Raw genomic sequence first — 19,957 nt, 5'->3', positions numbered from 1 at the left:
TTATGTATATAACAATATAGGCTTAAAGGTAAAAGACCCAATATTTTAGTTGCCATGTACACAGAGACATATCAGCCACTTTGATTTAAAAGTAAAATTTAATTTTTGGGCTGTTTGTGTTATTTTACCAAAAGACTTGTAATTGAAAGACTTGATGATGTTTGGATGACAGATTTTTGCCTTTTCATAGGGAACAAGGCTAATAAAACATTAAAAATAGATCAAATGGAGGCTTTCAAGGTAGGACATATGCTCCTTGTGCAAGGAAAAGAAACAAGCCCTGGTTTCACAACTTAGTCTTTCATGCAGTTCTTCATGGTGTGCTCAGTAAATCTGTAGCATAAAGATATTATTAAATCAATACAGGGATGGCTATTATAAAAACTGATTTAAAAGATGGCTGTGCCCTGTGGATGCATTCCAGATAATAACTTGACCCTTTCTTTCCTGTATACTGTCCCTCAGTGACCTCTGCCACCTGCATACACTTTTGTTGCATTCCTCTCAGCTCCTAATCATGCATTAGCACCAACTGTTTCTTTGGTGTGGAGGAGGCAGCAGATGTGGCACTGGTGCTTTGTAGGTTCTTTGACTCACTTTAATGGTTAGACTCTTTTTTTGTGAATATCTGCAATAGCTTCAGGTTGAGCTGGCTTAGTGTGTAGTGGTGTTTGTTCTGGAGAGTGGAAGACTCTCACAATATGGCCATAGGTCACCTGTGACTGAGGTTTTTCCTGTTTATGGTAAACCATGATGTGTGTAAAAGTGTGATAAGTTCCACTCAGACAAAGTTACATATGATTTATTTGAAACAAGCGTAAACAGCTGAGTTCTGAAGGTGTCATTTTGCATTATTTAAGTAATATGGAAGAAAATAACTATTTCTGCTTGTGCTTCACTCATTATGCAATGCATTAGGTCTCTTGACACAGGCTATATAAAATTAGGTTCTTCTGCAGACATGGGTATTAAGTGTATATCTGTGAGCAAACTGACTTGAGATTTACATTAGCATGCAAAAATTACTGTTTTAGTATTTTTCTAAGCATTTTCAATGTTATGTATTCTCCCTTCTGCTAGGTTTCTATTACTACTATATTGCTTGAAATATGTCTTTAAAGTAATTTATGTTCCAATCCAAGAGTTTGTAAAAACACAGTGTGTATGATAGCAATGGTATGGAGTGTTTTGTTTAGGAGCTGCTGAGGGGTGCTGCTGGTCAGTAAGAGAAGGTTACAGACCTCTGCTTGAGTTTCATTTTTAGTTCAGCATAAACTGAATTTATAGACTTGTGAATTTATTTTAATCTCTGATTAGGCTATTTACATTCTGTCAGAAGATAACTTTGGAAACCTGTTGTGCTTCTTGTATTATTTTCTCCTCTTGTAATGTGGTATTACCTTGGAAGATCAGGATGTCTTGCTTTATGGTGACAACTGGAAGGCTCAGTGGAAGGGCTGGAGCTCTCCTGTTTGCTCTTTGTAACATGCATAGGGAGGCTCTAATGTTTTAATTAAGTTTATTGGACCTGCTTTGAGGCAGTTTTTTTTTTTTTTTTTTTTTGATTACTGTGATTTGAATTTGATTTCTGTGATTACTCAGCAGAAAAGAATCATAGAATGTTTTGGGTGGGAACGAACACTAAAGGTCATCCAGTTCCAACATGCCTGCTAAGAACCAGTGGCGCTTTCCTTCAGACCAGTTTGCTCAGTTCATCCAACCTGGATTTGAGCACTTCCATGGATGGGGCATCTGCAACTCCTCCAGGCAACAAGGTCTATAAGAAAAACAAGTACTCCATAGATGAGCTTAGAGAGAGCTTTTGTGACGCTGATATGTGTGGCCACCTGCTTTAAAGAGAATTTGCATTTGGCTTTGGATGTTCAAATGTTCATTTGTTTCTTGTATCACAGTATTTTTGCAAGGGAGGGAGGACTCTGCTTAATGTTTTAAGCTACGAGTGGGTTTGGTTTATGAGCAAAGCTGTATGTATGTCTGCAATATATATATACTTATTTGTGTAAATTCAGTGATACGTTCTGTGAAGTCTTCTCAACTTGTATGTCTTCAGTTGTACGGAGGGTTCTCTTTGCCATTCTTGTTTTTCTTTTTCCCAAATGTGCTTTGCTTTATGGGTGAAAAGCCATTACATTTGTTTTAATTTCAAAACTTAAATATCATTACCCAGACATTACACTGTTGTTTTGCTCATCTGATGAGTAAAATTGTAATAATGCCATTATTGAAGCTAGTGATTCAGAGTAGTGCTCTTGCATTCCTTTTCATAAATAAAAATTATGGGCGTTTTTGCTTTACATATTCCTTGCATAGTTCCCACTGCTGCTAAACTTTCATTTCAAATCCAGTTTGTAAAACTGGGAGAGATTCAATGTATTTAACAATCTTATTTTTCTTATGATTGTCTCCCTCTGCCAGATTTCCATGGACTGGTTTTAGATTGACACTAGAAATGATCACAACTGGTGTGATTTTTTTCCTGACCATCATTTAGCACATGTGCACTGATTCTGTGCACATGGCTGAAGAGTGACAGATAAACCGGGAGAAGCAAAGAGCTACATATCCAAATATGATGAAATGATATGTGTAGTAGATAAGACACAGGATTTGGGAAATGGGAATTATTATGTATAATTCTGCTGTATACAGTATATCACAGCCTGTTAGCTGGGAAAACAAAAGGTAGATTTTCTTGGTTGTACATGCTATCATGTAGATAAATCATTGGTTGACATCTGTAAATAAAGGGTTACAATAGATAGCAAGAAACTGATGTAAAGAAAGGCATCAATTGGTTTGCCACAGGGATCTTTTTATTTGGATTGTGTCTTGTTTAACATCTTCGTTAATAATCTGAACGAGTGGGTAAACTGCATGCTAATTAAATTCACAGATGATACTAAGTGGGGAGGTGTTGCAAACATAGGGTGGCCAGATTTTCTAAGTGAAAATCTGGACCACCTGTCATGGCAGGCAGAGAGAGGAAGGTTTTTAGCAGGGATGAGGGAGGGGATGTGCACAGAAGGACTTGACAGCTTGTGGGAGGAGAAGAAAGACTGCCCACTCCACCCCCTCCTTAACCAAGCACACCCTCTCTTTCCTTCTTCAGCATCCTCTGGCTCGGATCCATTGTATTTATACTGTTTGCTATCCCTAGGTTATAAAAAATTTACTAGGTACCTATTAGCTGGTAAGTGAAACCTCTTATTCAGGTGTAGATGTGAAAGATTGAGTGGAGGGGAGGAAGCAGTAGTGAGCTCCGGGCAAATCATTCTGGTAAGATCACTTTTCAGCTACTGAAAATTTGGATGACACAAGTTTTTTTTTTTAACCCTACCATGTTAGTCTGATTTATATTGTTCTAAAAAATGGGAAGCAACAAATTTTATATATTTTAATATAATCTGTAATGGCAAAGGGGCATTACAGCTCTCTCTGAATGTCTGTTAGTAGCTGATCTTGTATATGTGGTTGTGGGCCAACAAGAATGTAGCTCATGGTGCAAGGGATTGAGTGCCAAGTGGAAGTTTTCTTTGCTCGTTTTGTTCCTGCATATGTGTTAGAGAAACTACTCTTGTTCCTCTGCCATTGGCCCAGCTTGTTCTTTCTTGTGCTTCCCTCACTATTTATTGAGTGCCTGTTGTGTTTTCATCATTTCTCTTCACTTAATATTGCTTGGGGAACACAAGTGCCACATTGAATGTTTTCCTTTCTGTTCTCCCAGGATTCTGAATAACAGACTTCAAAAAACTTCCTAAGTTTGGCAGACCATGATCATGTGAACACCTGAATGATGAAATCCACTTTTTGCTGAACATACCATCAGCTTTTTGGAAATGTTGTAGCATTGATCAAGAGGAAAGATTAACATTGTGTTCTTAGTGAGGCTCCCAGTTATAAAGCAGTGGCATTTCTGTCTGCATTTTGTTTAGGGCTCAGAATTTGACCTATCCTTGGCTGAGAATGTTAGCTTCATCCTTTTACTCCTCCTACTTATGATGTATTGGATAACCTGTGGCTCATGCTGTCCTGGGAAGTTTTTTGTAGCCAGCAAGTTTGGCTTTGTTTGCATGTGTAGTTGTAGCATGGTGAGAGTTAATTTACTTGAGAGAGGATTGAAAGTTTTGGCAAAACAATGTGCTTTCTAATTTTCTCAGCATCCTGCACTTTTCTTGGAATTTTGTTTGGACAGCCCCTGTGTTTTCTGCATATTCAATGGCAGCAGTGCCAAAACTCATGCAGTCCAATATCGTGTGTAGATGTTTGTTATGTATTTAGCTGTAATGCAGTTTGGGGTTTGTTACCTCAAACAATAGATGGTTCAAAGTGTAATGGCCATGTGACTAATGAGGAGCATGTCATGCTGCCTTCTTGAAGCAGTTCCACTTTTGGCTTTTGTTTCCCAGGCATCTTTCCCTGGCAGTGTTATGCAAATTAACCAATTAATGACAGACAAAATGGCCTTCCTGCATCGCCATGCTTGTAATAAGAAGGGCAATGCTGTAAGTCACGTACCTATTCAGTGAGCTCTGTAGGCCACTGCCAGGGCATGATTAGCCTGACTGTGGAAGACAATTGCAGAGGCATCTGCTCGGTTAATTTTGAGAGAAAATTTACCAGATGGAGGCTGAAGATTTAAGTGATTAGAAGGTAGTAGATTGGAATACAAATTGGATTAAAAGAAATTAGATTGATATAAATCGAATTGAGTCACAACAGTTTGTGTTGTTTGTACCAAGGGGCAATGGATTATGGGAGAAGCAGATGCTCCAATGAGATAGGAATTAATGTGGCTTTGACGGTCCATCTGGGAAGGCCTGAATATCGAGTACATCCCTAATCTCTCTCTCCATTTATCAATGCCATAATGTTAATTAGTACTTCATTCATTAAGTTATTTACAGAGGAAAAAATCTCACCCCTATAGCCCCTCTCTGCCTGAGGATTTGTTACTGTGCCAAGACATGGAAATCTCTCTTTAGCCGAGCTAGTTACAGTTGACTGTTACACTAGACCTGTGTCATTTTCCTCAAGCTTGCTGCTGCTTTTGGCCTAAATGAAATTGATTGGGCTTTGTTTTACAATAAACAGATCTTCCTAAATCCAGCAACATAGTTTTTGAAGTCCTGCCTAGATCTCAACAGCAAGCTACCACTAACAAGTCTGCTTCTCACATATTTAATAAGGTACAATAGATTTTATTTTGTGTAGTTACATAGCATTGTGGCTAATGACCACACTTTACTATGACATTAATAGTGGGAGAAAACTAAGAAAGTTGTTGTGTGTGCACCTCTAAGATCTTGGGTGGAGGAATGTGTGTGGAAGAAAAGTTCTGTACTGAAACACCTGATGTGGGGCATGTCCTCAGGTGTGCAAAACTGGCTGCTGACTGAAGTGTTGGATTTTAAGCATGTCTCAGGGTGTTTTTAATTCTGAAAGGTGACTCAAAATAATAGCCTGAGTTTTTTCACTGAATGGGAAAAAACACAAAAGGGAAAAAAAAAAAAAAGCCTGTAAAATAGTTAACAAATATACCAGGATTGTGAAGGAATGGAGTTACTTTCCCTTTTTAGCCACAATCTTCTGGAAAATATGCAAGGATGCTTAGCAAAAATCAAGAGGACTTTTCACTCTTTCCTTCCCCAGGTGCACATGGAGGTGTGACGCAGAAAGGCTGTGTTATGATATTCAGAGACACAGTGCAGACACTGGCAGATGCTCCATGTGAGCACCATTGTAGTGTCAACCTTGAACTTTTCCTTGTATTTTCCCATATATATTTGATTTGTTTTCCTTCATGGCAAGGAAGCTTTGATTCTACTTCACTTAGAAAGCTGACTGTAGCTGCAATCCTTTAGTTATTAATCAGAGAAATGTTAGATATAAAAATAAGTTACTGCTCTGTTTCTGGAACCTAAAATGACAAAGACATCTACAAGGGTGTTTCACATTATACTTATATGTTCTGGAGGAAATAGTTTCACTGCAAACTAGTTTTGCAGAAGAAAAGGTTATTTTATAATGTTTGAGGGTTTTTTACCTGTTGAAAAAAAGATCCCTTCTACTGAAAATTTTGATTTGTACCTCTAAACAGAGAGTGTAGTAGGCATGGGCTGGCAAGAGGTTGGAATGGAGCAGAGCTAGGACAGCTGAATCAAGATGATCAAAGGGATATTCTGTGCCATATGTCATCATATGCTCAGCAATAAAAACTCACGGAAAGGAAGATAAAGGAGGGACATTGATGGTTTTGGCATTTGTGTTCTCAAGCAACAGTCCTGCATGCTGAGGCCCTGCTTGCCAGGAAGTGCCTGGACATCTGTTTGCTGATGACTAGTGAATGAATTCCTCTCTTTTGCTTTGCTTGTATCCACAATGTTTTCCTTCCCTTTTAGCTGCCATTATTTCAAGTCTCCTGCTTTCCTTCTACTTTCTCCCCGTCCCATGGGAGAGGGTGGTGAGTGACCAGCTGGATTTGGCTATCATTTGGGGCCAACCTACCACTGTTTAAGATGGAATTTTATTTCCTAAGTTTGTCTAGACAGCATTTGTTATATTTACTAAGTATAGTGATTTAGAAGTCTAAGGTTACAGCTGAAAAAGGGGAATCTACTTCCTCTATATTTTGTATTTACTTCCTCTACTGCTATTTTCACAGATTTTCTTGCTTACAGTAAACACTTTGAGAAGTGCCTGGGAATTTTTGTTTTTTTCACCTACTATGCTGCCAGACACTTATTTCTGTGCTTCTGCATACTGGTGTTTGATGTAGAAAAAACATGGAGTAAATAAATTACATGCTGGAAAGAAGCTCTCAGAAGGTCACAGCAGTCCCCTTGCCATTCCACAGCTCTGAGAGGTGGTTGTTTATCAGTAATCCATGCTCCATTAGTAAAATCAACAGAGATCTCTATAAAAACAGGATAGAACACAGAGGTTTCTGAATCATTGTCTGCAACTTTACTGTTTCAAAAAATCTCCCTCATTTTAATATAGAAAGGGTAAAAATGTGCTGCAGAAAAATCCTGTGAAATGCATATTCCTTGAAAGGAAGGATTCTTCCACCACTAACAGCAGGGGCCAATAAAATCTCTCACCTGGACCTGTGCCTTCAGCCTAAAGTACTAGGAAAGACTTCCCTAATTTGTGCCAGCTTTGGGTGGAAATATGTGGAACAGAAAAGGTGAGAGAAAAATCACCGAGGGGTGCTTAAAAAAAAAAATCCATAAGTTGGCACAGATACTGGCGTGTTTGTTTTTTGTCACCAGGCCCAAGAACATTAAATCCCATTTTGGCTGCAGAAGTTGCAGAATTGTGTTTTGTTATCTAATGGGACAGACAACCGGATGGCTTCTGAAAAGGAAAATGAAAAGGGAAAAAATTCACGTTGTATACGGAGTTTATGAACTGTTTTGGATTTACAAAATAGTCATTTTATTAGCTACAGGTATAATAGTAACAAGGTAGAAAAATGACCTTAAAATACACATGAGGAGGTAAGTAAGGAATTGTGAAACATGTATGGAGACATAACAAAAAGGGAAGTGACAAGGAAAAAGGTGTTTTTTGTTTTTTTGCTGGGGGGTGGGAGGGACACACACATGGGAAGGGATGTTGGGGCAGAGGAGCTCCAAATATTCTCTTAACAGAAGATGCTCTCTCACATTATATATATATTTATATATATATATAAGTATATATAATTGTGCTATACATACATCAGGATAAACAAGAGTTAGGACACTTAGATGTTTGTGCATAAATTGGAATTTTGTGTGAAGTTTCACATTATTAGCGGTGAGAATTCCTTATACAAAGAGTCAATAATATGACCTTCAGATACCAGTGTGGTAACCATTGAAAAGCTGGTGACATTTTGGTGTTCAAACAAAAAAAATGCGGTATTTGCAGTAAAATATTTACTTTTTAAACATGGGAAAACTAACCAAACAAAAATCCTAAACACCACACTTCTAAATATATAAAAAGACAAATGCATGCTGTAAAGCAGCAATATAAAAATTGTGATCTTTTGTACTTGGGATATACGAGGTGTTTATAAACCTGACCTATATCGGCAGAAATAGCATGTGACTGAATTTTCTGTAGAAGTTGTTTGTTATCAAGCATTGGGTGGCTAAATGAGTTTTTAAAATGCCAGCTAGCAAAAGGTGAAATGAAGGGGCAATTATAAACATAGCCCTAAATCTTGGAGTGCCTGTATTTGTTCACCTGATTATTTTTTGTTGACATAGGTAGGAGAGATATACCTTGTGAGAAGTTCATGCTAATTCTAAAAGTCTTCCACTTTTGAGCATATTTACTTTTGAGATTATTTACTCAATATGGGGTTAGAAAAAAGTAGGATTAGAATGTTTCTTCAAAGAGCTTGATCTATATTTTCATCCATGGATATCTGGAAAAAGTTTTCCAAACTAGCTGAAGCTTCCAAAGAGAGTCTTTGACAAATCACGAAGATGTAATTTGTAGATTTCTTAAACCAAGATATTACAATGAGTTTTTGATATTTGTCATACTACTTTAATTTTTATTGAGAGCTTCGCTGCAAAAGTAATATTTGTTGGCTGACAGTTACTTGGAACTTTATGAAAGGTTTCTTTAGGATTTTTGGGTCAAGTTTTAAGTCAAGTATTGATAGGGTGTACTTAAAATTCCCTAGGCATTCACAAGTGGTGTGGTTCAGGGAATCTTTGTGACCAATGTCAGCTGACAACACAGTGGCTGCGGGATGAAATTCAGAACATGAAAGTTAAAAGGTGTGCTGTGCTTTTATAGTAGGAATCCCTTCTTCCTTTATTTACAAATGTAGGCTGATTTCACAGATTGTAGAAATTTTATTCTAATCTGAGAACTAGTTGACTCATGGTTCTTGAAGGGATCTGGACCTGGTTGTCATTTAAAAGCTTTTTTTATAGCTGTTTTAGCTTAACACTGTTAAAATGGGTGTGTTTTTCTAATTGCTCCTTTTTAGAGCTTTTTAATGTATCTTTTAATGTTGTCTTGGATGGTCATTATCATCTATCAATAGAAAGCTTTAGACTTTGGAGAGCCTGTGGTTATCAACTCTTCCATGCAAAAGCAAAGTTTACTTGCTTCTAATAAGCCATTGGTTTCTCCAGTGGTATCAGGGAAGCTGCAAAGCTTCTCTTTGCCTGGCTGATAAGGAGCCATTGCCAGTTCCCCAGTGCTATGACAACATGCCCCTTGTATAATAAATTACTGTGCTGTCTGTAAGTAATATCCGCTTTTACCTTCTATCCTTGACCTGAAAATAGGTGAAAGACGTTTTTAGAGTCGGGCTCACACTCACACTTTATTTTGTTAAATTCCAGAGTGATTTGGAAAGGCTCCCAAGGGAAAAGCTGTTGTGCTTGAATTCTTCTGGATAGAAAAAGAAAGAGGGTCTTTTTTCTTTGATGTTGTTGTTATATGCTGTGTGTATTTCATATAATAATTTGGATTAGAAGGGACTTCTGGAGGTCACCTGGCACTTGCAGGTGTGTGTATGTGTACATTGTGTAAATACAGATGTCGTATGTATCTACACACAGTATATGAATACAGAGACACATATGCACACATACACATAAACACTGTCCTTTTTGCTTTTCATAGGTGGAAGTGCTTCCCTTCTCTCCCTATCTTCTTCACTTCTTCAAGTCATTTTTATAATCTCATTATTTGGAGGCAGTGAACGTTAACGAAATCCACACTCAAATTGCAGCAACTATTCTAGTTTCAAAACGTAGAGCTTTTTTCAGAAAGAACCTAAAAGTGAAGCTGGTTTGGATTTGCTGGGGCTTTTGTATGGTTTTTTGTGTGTATGTGTTTGGGTACTGGTGTGTTATTAAGCATTGGTGTGTTATTAAGCAAATAATTGTCTGTTATCATTTTTCTGGGAGCATAGCTCTGGTAGATATTTTATTTCTTGACTTGAACTCTAAACCATACTGCTTTGCAATAAATAAATCGATGTAACTTTCTCATTGAAGCAGTGACTTGTATTTATAACATCACTTTTCACCTGGGGAAAAAAGATTAATCATTCACTTCTTAATCTATATTCCAGTTTTTAGGGCTATTGTGCTCACTCCTGCTCTCTTGACTGCATCCCTAACATGCTGTTCCATCCTAGGCAGTGTGCTGGAAATAAATTTTAAGTTATAGTATGGCTCTGCAAAAAAAAAGCTAAATGTGACACTCAAATACTTCTATGTGATGAGAAACCAATTGAAGAAAAGTGAATTAGAGTTAAATTGCATTAAGCCTTTATGTCAATTTTGGAAGGCTTCCTCTGAAATAATTTTATATAAGGAAAAGGATGCCTATACTGTGGCACTGGATTATTATCCACATTAATAAATAAAAAAGAGTAATTTTTTTTATAGTGTTTCTTTAATAGTAGAGTTGATTCCACCTTGTTTAGCAAAGTCAGAGTTTCATACAAGAGAAACTTAATGAAATCAACCTTCCAGTAAGATTTGGTCAATGTTTTTAATGACAGTTATTGATCTCTCTTGTCAGCATTTCCTGCTCTCCCTCTTGGCAGACACACTCTATAGGAAAGGTGACTTATCTGCAGGCACATGTCCTGGGGAAGTTAGGATATGTTGTTTAATGGATTAATTTTGCTCAAGGAAAAGCTTTCAGAGGACCTTGTCATAGCTGACACAGCTTTGAACAAAAACCTTACCTTGGAAACAGTTGTATCCCTGGAGTCTTTTCCCATCTGCCAAATTTCAGAAGGGGGGAAGAGACTGTAAAGTACAAATTTTGAAAATGCCGTCCTTGCCATGTCACTTTGCCTAGAGGAATGCATGTCGAATAATCAGCCTGGTGCCAGTGCCCCAGCCTGTATTCCAGTTGAGTTTTCTCATTATCTTGACTTTTTTTCCATGTTATATTTTGTTTGAGCTAAGATGTGACTGACTGGTGCTGTTCTGGAGATGTCGGCTTGCCTTCAGTCGATTTTGTGCCTAAAAGGGTGGTGAAAAAACAAACTTACTCATTACATCAAACAAATGTGTGCAATAAGTGTTTCTGATAAGTACTTCTCTTGTGAAACTAGGCATGCAAAGAAGTGGGAAAATGAACAGTGACTGTCCTTCAGTAGATTTAACTAAGTAGCTGTGGGATTGTCTTTGTAGAGTCTGCATAAGTCAAAAAAAGAGCTAGAGTCTGGCCATGGGACAGATTTGATGTAGCCAGAAGTGATTCTGCAGACACTTCTGTAGCTGTCCATCCATTTAAAGCACATGATTCTTTTAATTGGGATTTTAATATCTTGCTTTCAGTTTCATTTTTTCTTAATTGTCTCAGTGAAAATAAACCAAGATTCTAGCATAAAAGAAGGTTCTTTGGCATTAAATATAACTTTGGAGCTGTCCTCTCTATAGAATCACATGTACACAGGACCTTTTCTTCCTGCATCTTTAGCTTTCTGTTGTAGGAGATTTATTTTTTCCTATCACAGTTTTGCTGTTTGTGTTCTTGATAAACAGTCCTTTTGCGCTGTCTCAGGGAGAACATGTGTTGTTGGCAAACTCTTGGAGGGAATGCATTCAAAATGCTACCAGATGCATCAAATAACTAATAACTCATATGAGGAGCAGCTGAGGGAGCTGGGGCTGTTTAGCCTGGAGAAAAGGAGGCTCAGGGTGGCTTTATGAATCTCTACAACTCCCTGAAAGGAGGGTGCAGCCAGGTGGGAGTGAAGTCTCTTCTTCCAGACAACCAGCAATAGGAGAAGAGGACACTGTCTTAAGCTGTGCCAGGGGAGGTTCAGGCTGGACAGGAGACATTTCTTTACAGGATGGGTTGTTAAACATTGGAATGGGCTGCCTGGGGGGTGATGGAGGCATCATCCCTAGAGATGTTCAAGAAATGACTGGATGTGGCACTATGACCTAGTTGACAGGGTGATGGCTGGTAAAAGGTTGGACTTGGTTATCCTGGAGGTCTTTTCCACCCTAAAGATTTTGTGACTCTTTGATATATTATGAGTTTCAAGTTCCATTGTTGCAACAACGTCTATTGCTCTTGTTGGCAACACTTTCTTTCTGAATTTAATATACAATACACCTGCTCAGTGTGACCTGTTAGAAGTCCTGAAGTGGAAATATTTCAGGAGTATGACACAATGTAAAACATCACATCCCATTTTAAGCATCCCTTTCACAGCAGTATCATGAGAAGAGTAGGGCAGATTGGAGAGTAGGTAAATATCCAAGTATATCAAAGCTATGTGTTTGGAATGTTAAAGGAATCAAAATGAGAGCCTTCAGGAAGGATATAAAAGGATTAGTAGTCTTGGAGGTCAGCTGAGGAAGAGCTTTTCTATATATAGGAAGTCAGGTAGGTAAAAGTTGGAAAATATTTAGAGATGCAAATAATTGTGATGTCAGATGGTGACAGGTGCTGATAAAGTCAGAGGGGGGAAGAGAATTTTGAGGAGGTTCTTGAAGGCATTTCAGAAATCTGTATTATGCAATACCAGCTCAGAGTGTTAACATGTAAACAAATGCAATATTGTTTTTTCTTTAAAATGGTTCAGTAGTTACAATGCAATTGCTAGCCTGTCTCTTAACCACCGCTGGCCCAGCAGCCATGAATGTTTTGTTGATTTGAGAAATGAGTTAAATGTTTCTGAATTTAGTCTGTACCATTGCTCTTCTGGTATGTCAGACCATTAGCTTTGTAGCTGTTTATTTAGAGAGTAGGCTTAATAGAGTAAATCAACGTTTGGCCTTTATGTGAAGTAAATTAAAACCTGAAGAATGTGAAGTGCAATAAATGAAAGTCTCTTCCTAGAAATTTTGAAAGGTAGTGGACTAGGAGGACTAAAAAGTGAATTGCCGAATGCCTTTTTCTGTGATGATTTGGGTATGTGAGGCAGAGAGCACATGACCTAATTGAAGCCTTCCAGGCCTTCCCACCTGGAGGGAGCCTGCAAGAAAGATGGAGAGAGGCTTTACAAGAGCATGGAGTGACAGGACAAGGGGGAATGGCTTCAAACTGACAGAGAGTGGGCTTGGATTAGATATTAGGAAGACATTCTTAACTGTGAGGGTGGTGAGGCACTGGAACAGGTTACCCAGAGAAGTTGTGGATGCCCCATCCCAGAAAGGTTGGACAGAGTTCTGAGCAAGCTGGCCAAGTCATGGCGGAGGGGCTGGAAATAGATGATCTTTAGAAACCCAGACCATTCTGTTATTCCTCTTGGGACAGGGATTGCATAGTGGCTCTGAGGAAATGCAGTAAAAAAAAATAGAGTATTGACTCTTTGCTTTAGTCTCCTTTCCTGCTTGCACCTGTGTGTCTACAGCAAATCTATTTCATTTATTTTTGAAAGTCCTTGCATCCAAATACTTTTTTAGGATTATTTGACTGTAGGATCAGTGAGGATAAACTGAAAATATTAGGCCTTCTGCTGATATGCTACCAGTGTAGCTGTAATTGTATTGTACACTGGATCCCTGAGGAGACTTGGGAGGAAGTCTGAGCATATAAAAGCAAATCCATGAGGCTCGGTGGTAGTTGTGGAGACAACCTGACTTAGCTGGCACTGTGATGCTGAAGTGGTCAAAATGAATGAGTGATTGTGGTATTTTATGCTTCCCAAAGGAGTAGTCTTGGATGTGATTCTCAGGGATTGTCTTGCCCAACACATCTGAATTAAGTTAAAGTAGGGTAGTCAAAGAGCAGAGTGTTGACACCTGAAGTACAATATGCAGGCTACTTTTTTTTTTCCTGCCTTTGGTCAATTTTCCTCACTTTTCTTACTTTATTTCCTTACTTTGATAAGGAATATGTAAGTACATAAATTCATAATACAGGAAGGAGAGTGTAAGAAGTGTTGGTGAATACATTTCAGTACATGTGCTGCACAGGAACATACAAACAACTGGAGTGTTCTTTTGCTTTTTTGTGACAAAATGTGTCACCCAGCAGTTTCCTCTTGCTTGGTTCCAATATGAGGCTGGGCTTCCCCTGTTCAGTGTCCTGACCTCAAAAGACATTAGCAGTGACTGCTGCAGAAATTATTCGCATAAAAGTATATATGAATGCAAATGTTCTTTGCTTATGAAGTGACAGTTTATGACAAATCTATAATGTCACCAGTTATTATGAGAACTACAGTGTTTCCCATCAGTCAGCATTTATCAGGTCAGCAATTGTCAGAAGTTAGCAGGCTCTGGTGTCTGAAAATGAAAGCTGTGTTTAAGAGTGACAAAATATTGTATTGTAGTATCCTAGGCAATGTAAGTTGATAACTCGATGTTCAATTTAAAGTCAAGATTAATTTAATCACACATAAACATGCCACAACACACCATTAAGCTGGACATGAGCTGGCCATGAGCACTGGCAGCCTGAAAAGCAAAATGTGTCCTGGGCTGCATCCAAAACCCTGTGGGCAGCAGGGCAGGGAGGGGATTCTGCCCCTCTGCCCCGCTCTGCTGAGATCCCACCTGCAGGGCTGCATCCAGCTCTGGGCTCCCAGCACAGGAAGGACAGGAACCTGCTGGAGCCAGGTGAGAGGTGATCAGAGGGATGGAGCAGCTCTGCTGTGAGGAAAGGCTGGGAGAACTGGAATTGTTCAGCCTGGGAAAGAGAAGGTTTTGGGGTGATGTAATTGTGACCTTCCAGTACCTGAAGGGAACCTAGAGGAAAGATGGAGAGAGATGTTCTACAAGAGCCTGAAGTGACAGGACAAGAGGGTATGATTTAAACTGAGAGTAGGTTTAGATTAGATAGTAGGAGGAAATTCTTGACTGTGAGAGTGGTGAGGCACTGGAACCCTCCTGTGGAATAGCTCCAACAATTCTAATATTGTAGAAATTTTGTTTTTGCCCACCAGTATGTAAAAGCTCATGTGAAGTCATTGCAGTCTATCATAGTGAAGACTTAAGGGCTCCTAAACTTAGGGGTTGCTTATATGCTCTTTGCATGCACCAAATGGAAATCCTGGGGAGGAATAGAAAAGAAAGCTGTGTGGGTATACACCACAGTATACACCACAGCTGCCTGCTTAAGGTCATGGTTGCATCTTGTTCTGCAATAAAAGTATCTTCTGCCCAGACAGCTCATGGGGTTATTAGAATTTCTGTTCCTTCTAAATGAGGCTGTACTTGTAGGAGAATTGTGGGGGGGAGGGAACCATATTGAAAGAATCAAAGCTAGAATCAAACACCACTTGAGTCTGTCTCTTTCTGATATGCAGACAGTGTCTAGAGACAGGCAGTGGAGCCAAATTTCTGGTTTCCTTTGTTATTTCTAAATCACCATAACCTTTGGGAATGTGTGTTGGTGCTCAGTTTACTTTGGTAGGAGGGAGTTCACTGTGCTCTGTAAACGATCTTGTGTGTGTTTTGCTTCCCCCCTCCTCTAAGTGCATGATGAGGGGAGTTCCTTGTAGCCCTGGATAGCTGAAGGTGTACCCAGCCATCCCAGAAAAGTGTGGTCTGATGCCCCCTTGAAACACCTCCTGAGCCTTTCTCCTTGCACAATGATCCTGGCTGCTCACATCTCAACCCTCTCCTGAGCACAAATTGCTTAATTAGGATAGAGTGAGTAAGCATCAGTTTTGTGATAAATGTCAGTGCTGAAGAGGAAGAATCAGCCCTGTTGTGACCCCAGGAGGGGTTTTTAGTTGGCTTGTATAAGGTTAAACATTTTATGGGAGGAAGCTTTTTGCACAGCTTTAAACATGGCCTGTAAGTCTGTGTAGGATATACTTCTAGGAGTTCTGAACACTAGCAACAAATCTTTGTGTACAAGAAAACTAATATTTTGGATTTGCATTTTGCATTTCTTGCTACTAATTTTGTTACCCCGTATTAAGCATTTATCAAAATTCAGTTGTATCTGTTCTCTCCCTTAAGTCCCTCTCATGTTGCAGAAACACCTCAGCTTTCCTTTTCTTCCCCATACTGTTAATAGAAGTGTCTTAACACAACTGGTGGGGTTTTGTTTGCTTTTGAGAATAAGTAATGAATTAAGTTGGTAGACTTGTGTCTGGAGTATTATAAATATAAATGTTTCTAATCAGAGTATGAGGTTGGCTTTTTAGTCCCATGTGCTGTCATTTATCTTTTACTTTAGTGGTGATTTCAGTCTTTTTTGATGTTGTGTATGGGGTCATGGACTAGGGTTATTTCTTAGGTGGAGATTCTTCTATAAGATTTTTTTGTCAGTAGAAATGAGAATAAAATATGTAATTTCCTTCCAAATGTCCTGTAAGTTCATCTGTGCTTAGTTATAGATTATGGGGTTTTTTTCATGTACAGGCATTGCAGATTATGGATTTCTTTGCTGTTCTGGTAATAGAATCTGGAAGCCACTGAAAAAGCCAATTTGTGCAACAGCAATGTAACACTTAACTGCAGTGGCAAGCCTTAGTTTAATGACCTGAGTGTTAGTAAAACAGAAGTCCAAAGGTGGGTTCACTCTGTTGAATGGATCCTTATGCCTTTCCTCATAATTTTTGCAGTAAATGAGGCATTGAAAATACTTTAAAGTATGTAGAGCCTAGACTATAATTAAGACATTTGCTTTTCTACCACTCAGCAAAATTGCTGATCGGAAAATTGAGACAAATGTTTCACTAACCTGCAGAGGCTGGTTTACTTTGTATTTAAAAAGTGCAGACCAATTGTAGCACTGTGGCAGCTCCACTCAAAGGATTTTCAGGATCCATGCTAGAAAAGATTATTTTTGAGGCACAAACTGCCGTGACTGTTGCAGAATTTTTTTTTCAGCCTCATGTAGTCTAATTAGATTTGCAGGAGTGGAGAGTGTCTGTACCATTTAATGTGGAAGGAAGTGTTCAAGGTAAGGTTGCATTGGGCTCTGAGCAACCTAGTCTTAGTGGAAGGTGTCCCTGCTCATGGTAGGGGGTTGGAACCAGATGAGCTTAAAAGTCCCATCCAACCCAGGCCATTCTAGGATTCTCTGCCTATATTGTATTTATGTGCATGTGCATGTATGTATACATGCAATCCTGAAACTGAAAATTTCTAAAGTGAGCTGACATTTGAGATTTCCCTTTTGGCTTTCTTTTTTCTCGTTCTCTTTCCATGCCAGGACTGTTTGTGGAAAAGGGGTACAAAGCATACATGTCAAACTGCAAAGACCTGTTAAGTAACGGGGTGGCAAGATACCGTGGTTTTGGATGTTCTCCTATTGAATCTGGCAGATGAAAGGATGAGAAAGCAGTAGCTATGAGGGGAATCTGGAAGCACACAGTGATCAGGAAGTAAATGTAAATAGGAAGATGATCAGAAAAGAAAAAAAAAATATTGTCATACATTTATGTGTAAGGGATTCTCCTCTAAGCACAGTCTGCATCTGGTATGAGTTCGATAACGCCATAAAGGGTTATCTCTGTTAGTCCATCTCAGGTTTTTAGATAGAGGAGTGTCTGATACAGTCTCTGATATCAGACAAAGCAAACTCAGATGCTGTATAGATTTTCTTTTTCTATTTTTTTGAGTTTTTGTAACATGAAAGGAGTAACTTGTGAGAGCTCTTCGTGATGCCTAAAGCACAAATAAATTGTTCTCTCTTCCCTTTGTTCTTTTCCTTAGGATCCCGACTCCGCCAAGAGGACTTTCCACCGCGGATTGTTGAGCATCCTTCAGATGTGATAGTGTCTAAAGGAGAGCCAACTACTCTGAACTGCAAAGCAGAGGGAAGGCCGACCCCCACCATTGAGTGGTACAAGGATGGCGAGAGGGTGGAAACGGACAAGGACGACCCACGCTCCCACCGGATGCTGCTGCCCAGCGGATCTTTATTTTTCTTACGCATCGTGCACGGGCGCAGGAGTAAACCTGACGAGGGAAGCTACGTTTGCGTAGCAAGGAACTACCTTGGAGAAGCTGTGAGTCGCAATGCATCTCTGGAAGTGGCATGTGAGTAGTTTTATTTGTTTAATATTCTGTAAAACTTCTATTTGTTTAGTATTCTGTATAATGGTGGCTTCTATGCTGTCACCCAGCACTTGCACACAGACAGCATCCTGGGAGATAACAAATGGGGATAAGTACAGCATTTTGTCATTAGCTGTTGCTTTTAGTCAAGGCATTTTCACATGTGTTTGTTCATACCGTACAGAGTAAGTGATTTATACTGAAATGAGGTTCTAGCCAGAGTATAATCATGATTGGCACAAACATGGACAAAGGATAATCTTCCTCTGAAGAATAATCTAATTTTTAAATGATGTCTAGAGTCGGTTATACTGGAACTCATGTGGAAAAATACCTATCATTTAATCTAAGGTGCACTGTCTGTTTTTCTTTATCTCATAATCTGTTACCTCAACAGAAGCAGACAGCATCTTGGTGACTCATGTTCTGTACTGCTGGAAACCTCAATATATACTCCTCAGTCATAAATTTGACCCAGGCCTCATTCATTATGTGAATGGCAAGTGAAATTGTTGGCCATTTCTCATATCATCCAGAGCAGTCTTGGTCTTTATCGATTCTCTTTGTCTTAACAGAGAAGTCAACAGGGCTCTTTCAGAGCCCACCTGTCATGAGTACTCTGCTTCTAGTAGTGTTAGCAGATACATTCATTATATTCACAGCAAACAAGCTAATCAGACATGAAATATAATCAGTTACACATGGATTTTTTTTTTTTGCTGCTTAGTTATATGGGTTGAATCAACAGTGATCTTTTTATTCACAATGTGCATCTTTGTCCATAATTGTATTTTAATAGATTTATGAGTGCTCTCTTCTTGTTGGGCTTGAGTTTTTCACCTGCAGCTCTTCATCTGAAAGTGGTTTCCCTAAAATGTGCTTGAAGTAGGGCTTTAGAACTACTACAAATTGTATTGCTTAGTTGATAAAGAATGGATTTAAGTCCACAGTAGATGGTATGTTTAAAGGGAGGAAGCACAGAATAGAAATCTTTGTTCCTAATGCAGTCTTCAGACTCTCATAGCTAATATGGTTGATCTTAAGGCTTCTGTTTTCTCAGAAATGGCAGAAATAGCAATTTTTGAAATATTTAAATGGCAGAATAAGCCAAGTAGATCAGACATTTTCACTACATTTAACCTGTTGTAACCTAGATTCAAAACTGTGTCAAATAAAAAATGAAAACAGTTTTGGCACACTATCAAAGCAGAAGTAAATGTGCCAGTAAATGCATCACAGAAATGTTTCCAGTTTTGGATGGTATTTGGGAGTTGAGGAGAAACCAGTTTAAGGAAGGCTTGAAATCAGGGTGAGTATTAGTAGATAAATTTACTGGATTATTTGCATCTTCATACATGTATTTTAACTGTTGAGAAATCCGAAGAGAGAGACCTAAATGCTTGAAATCTTTATTGTAATCCTGTTGAGATTCAGGATCTCCTGTTGAAGTTCAAAAGATTGTGCCAGTTGTACGTTGAGGCAAAAAGTGACGATTATTTTGAAATTTAAATATGCTCTATATCTTGTCAGTTTTACTTCATTGACTACTGTGAGACTCTTTTTATGCCATCTTCAATCTTTGGAGTTTGTTAACTGCTGTAGCTGGTGGCAGGTCAGGTATTAATCATATGGGAGATAGTAGAAAACTTTAAAAATAATAAAGCTGTTCTCCTTTGTCAGGTATTTTATGGCAGCAGCAATGTGAATGTGAAACTGAGATCTGAAACCATGGCTGAAGTTTTGTAATGACATTGTGCTTTTACTGTTTCCATACTGTTCCACTGGTTTCTTTGAAATTTAACTTCCTGAACCTCCCAATTAAAGGGTTTAGTTGTCTAAAGCAGGCTCTCCTATGTCATTTTAACAGTACTTTATCGTTCCTTGAGCAGTACCATGGCTGTGATTACAGAAAGGTCTTCATGAAAGAAGAATAATGTAAATAATACATAGATGGCTTGTTTACCTAATTTTAGAGGTTC

At 38.8% G+C, this 19,957-nt stretch overlaps 1 protein-coding gene across 21 annotated transcripts in view; it reads left to right on the top strand.

Moving 5' to 3' along the window:
- Positions 1-19,957, top strand: part of ROBO2 (roundabout guidance receptor 2) — a 1,029,216-nt gene that overhangs the window by 615,206 nt on the left and 394,053 nt on the right. For all 21 annotated transcript variants that reach the window (XM_068180595.1, XM_068180605.1, XM_068180593.1 and 18 more), the window contains one exon: positions 17,634-17,960. In XM_068180595.1, the coding sequence (XP_068036696.1) occupies positions 17,634-17,960 (327 nt within the window). The remainder of the gene's footprint in view (positions 1-17,633; positions 17,961-19,957) is intronic.

The sequence above is a fragment of the Anomalospiza imberbis genome, chromosome 2, assembly GCF_031753505.1.
Source record: "Anomalospiza imberbis isolate Cuckoo-Finch-1a 21T00152 chromosome 2, ASM3175350v1, whole genome shotgun sequence".
Classification (NCBI taxonomy): domain Eukaryota; kingdom Metazoa; phylum Chordata; class Aves; order Passeriformes; family Viduidae; genus Anomalospiza; species Anomalospiza imberbis.
This window is presented reverse-complemented; position numbering and strand designations above follow the sequence as displayed.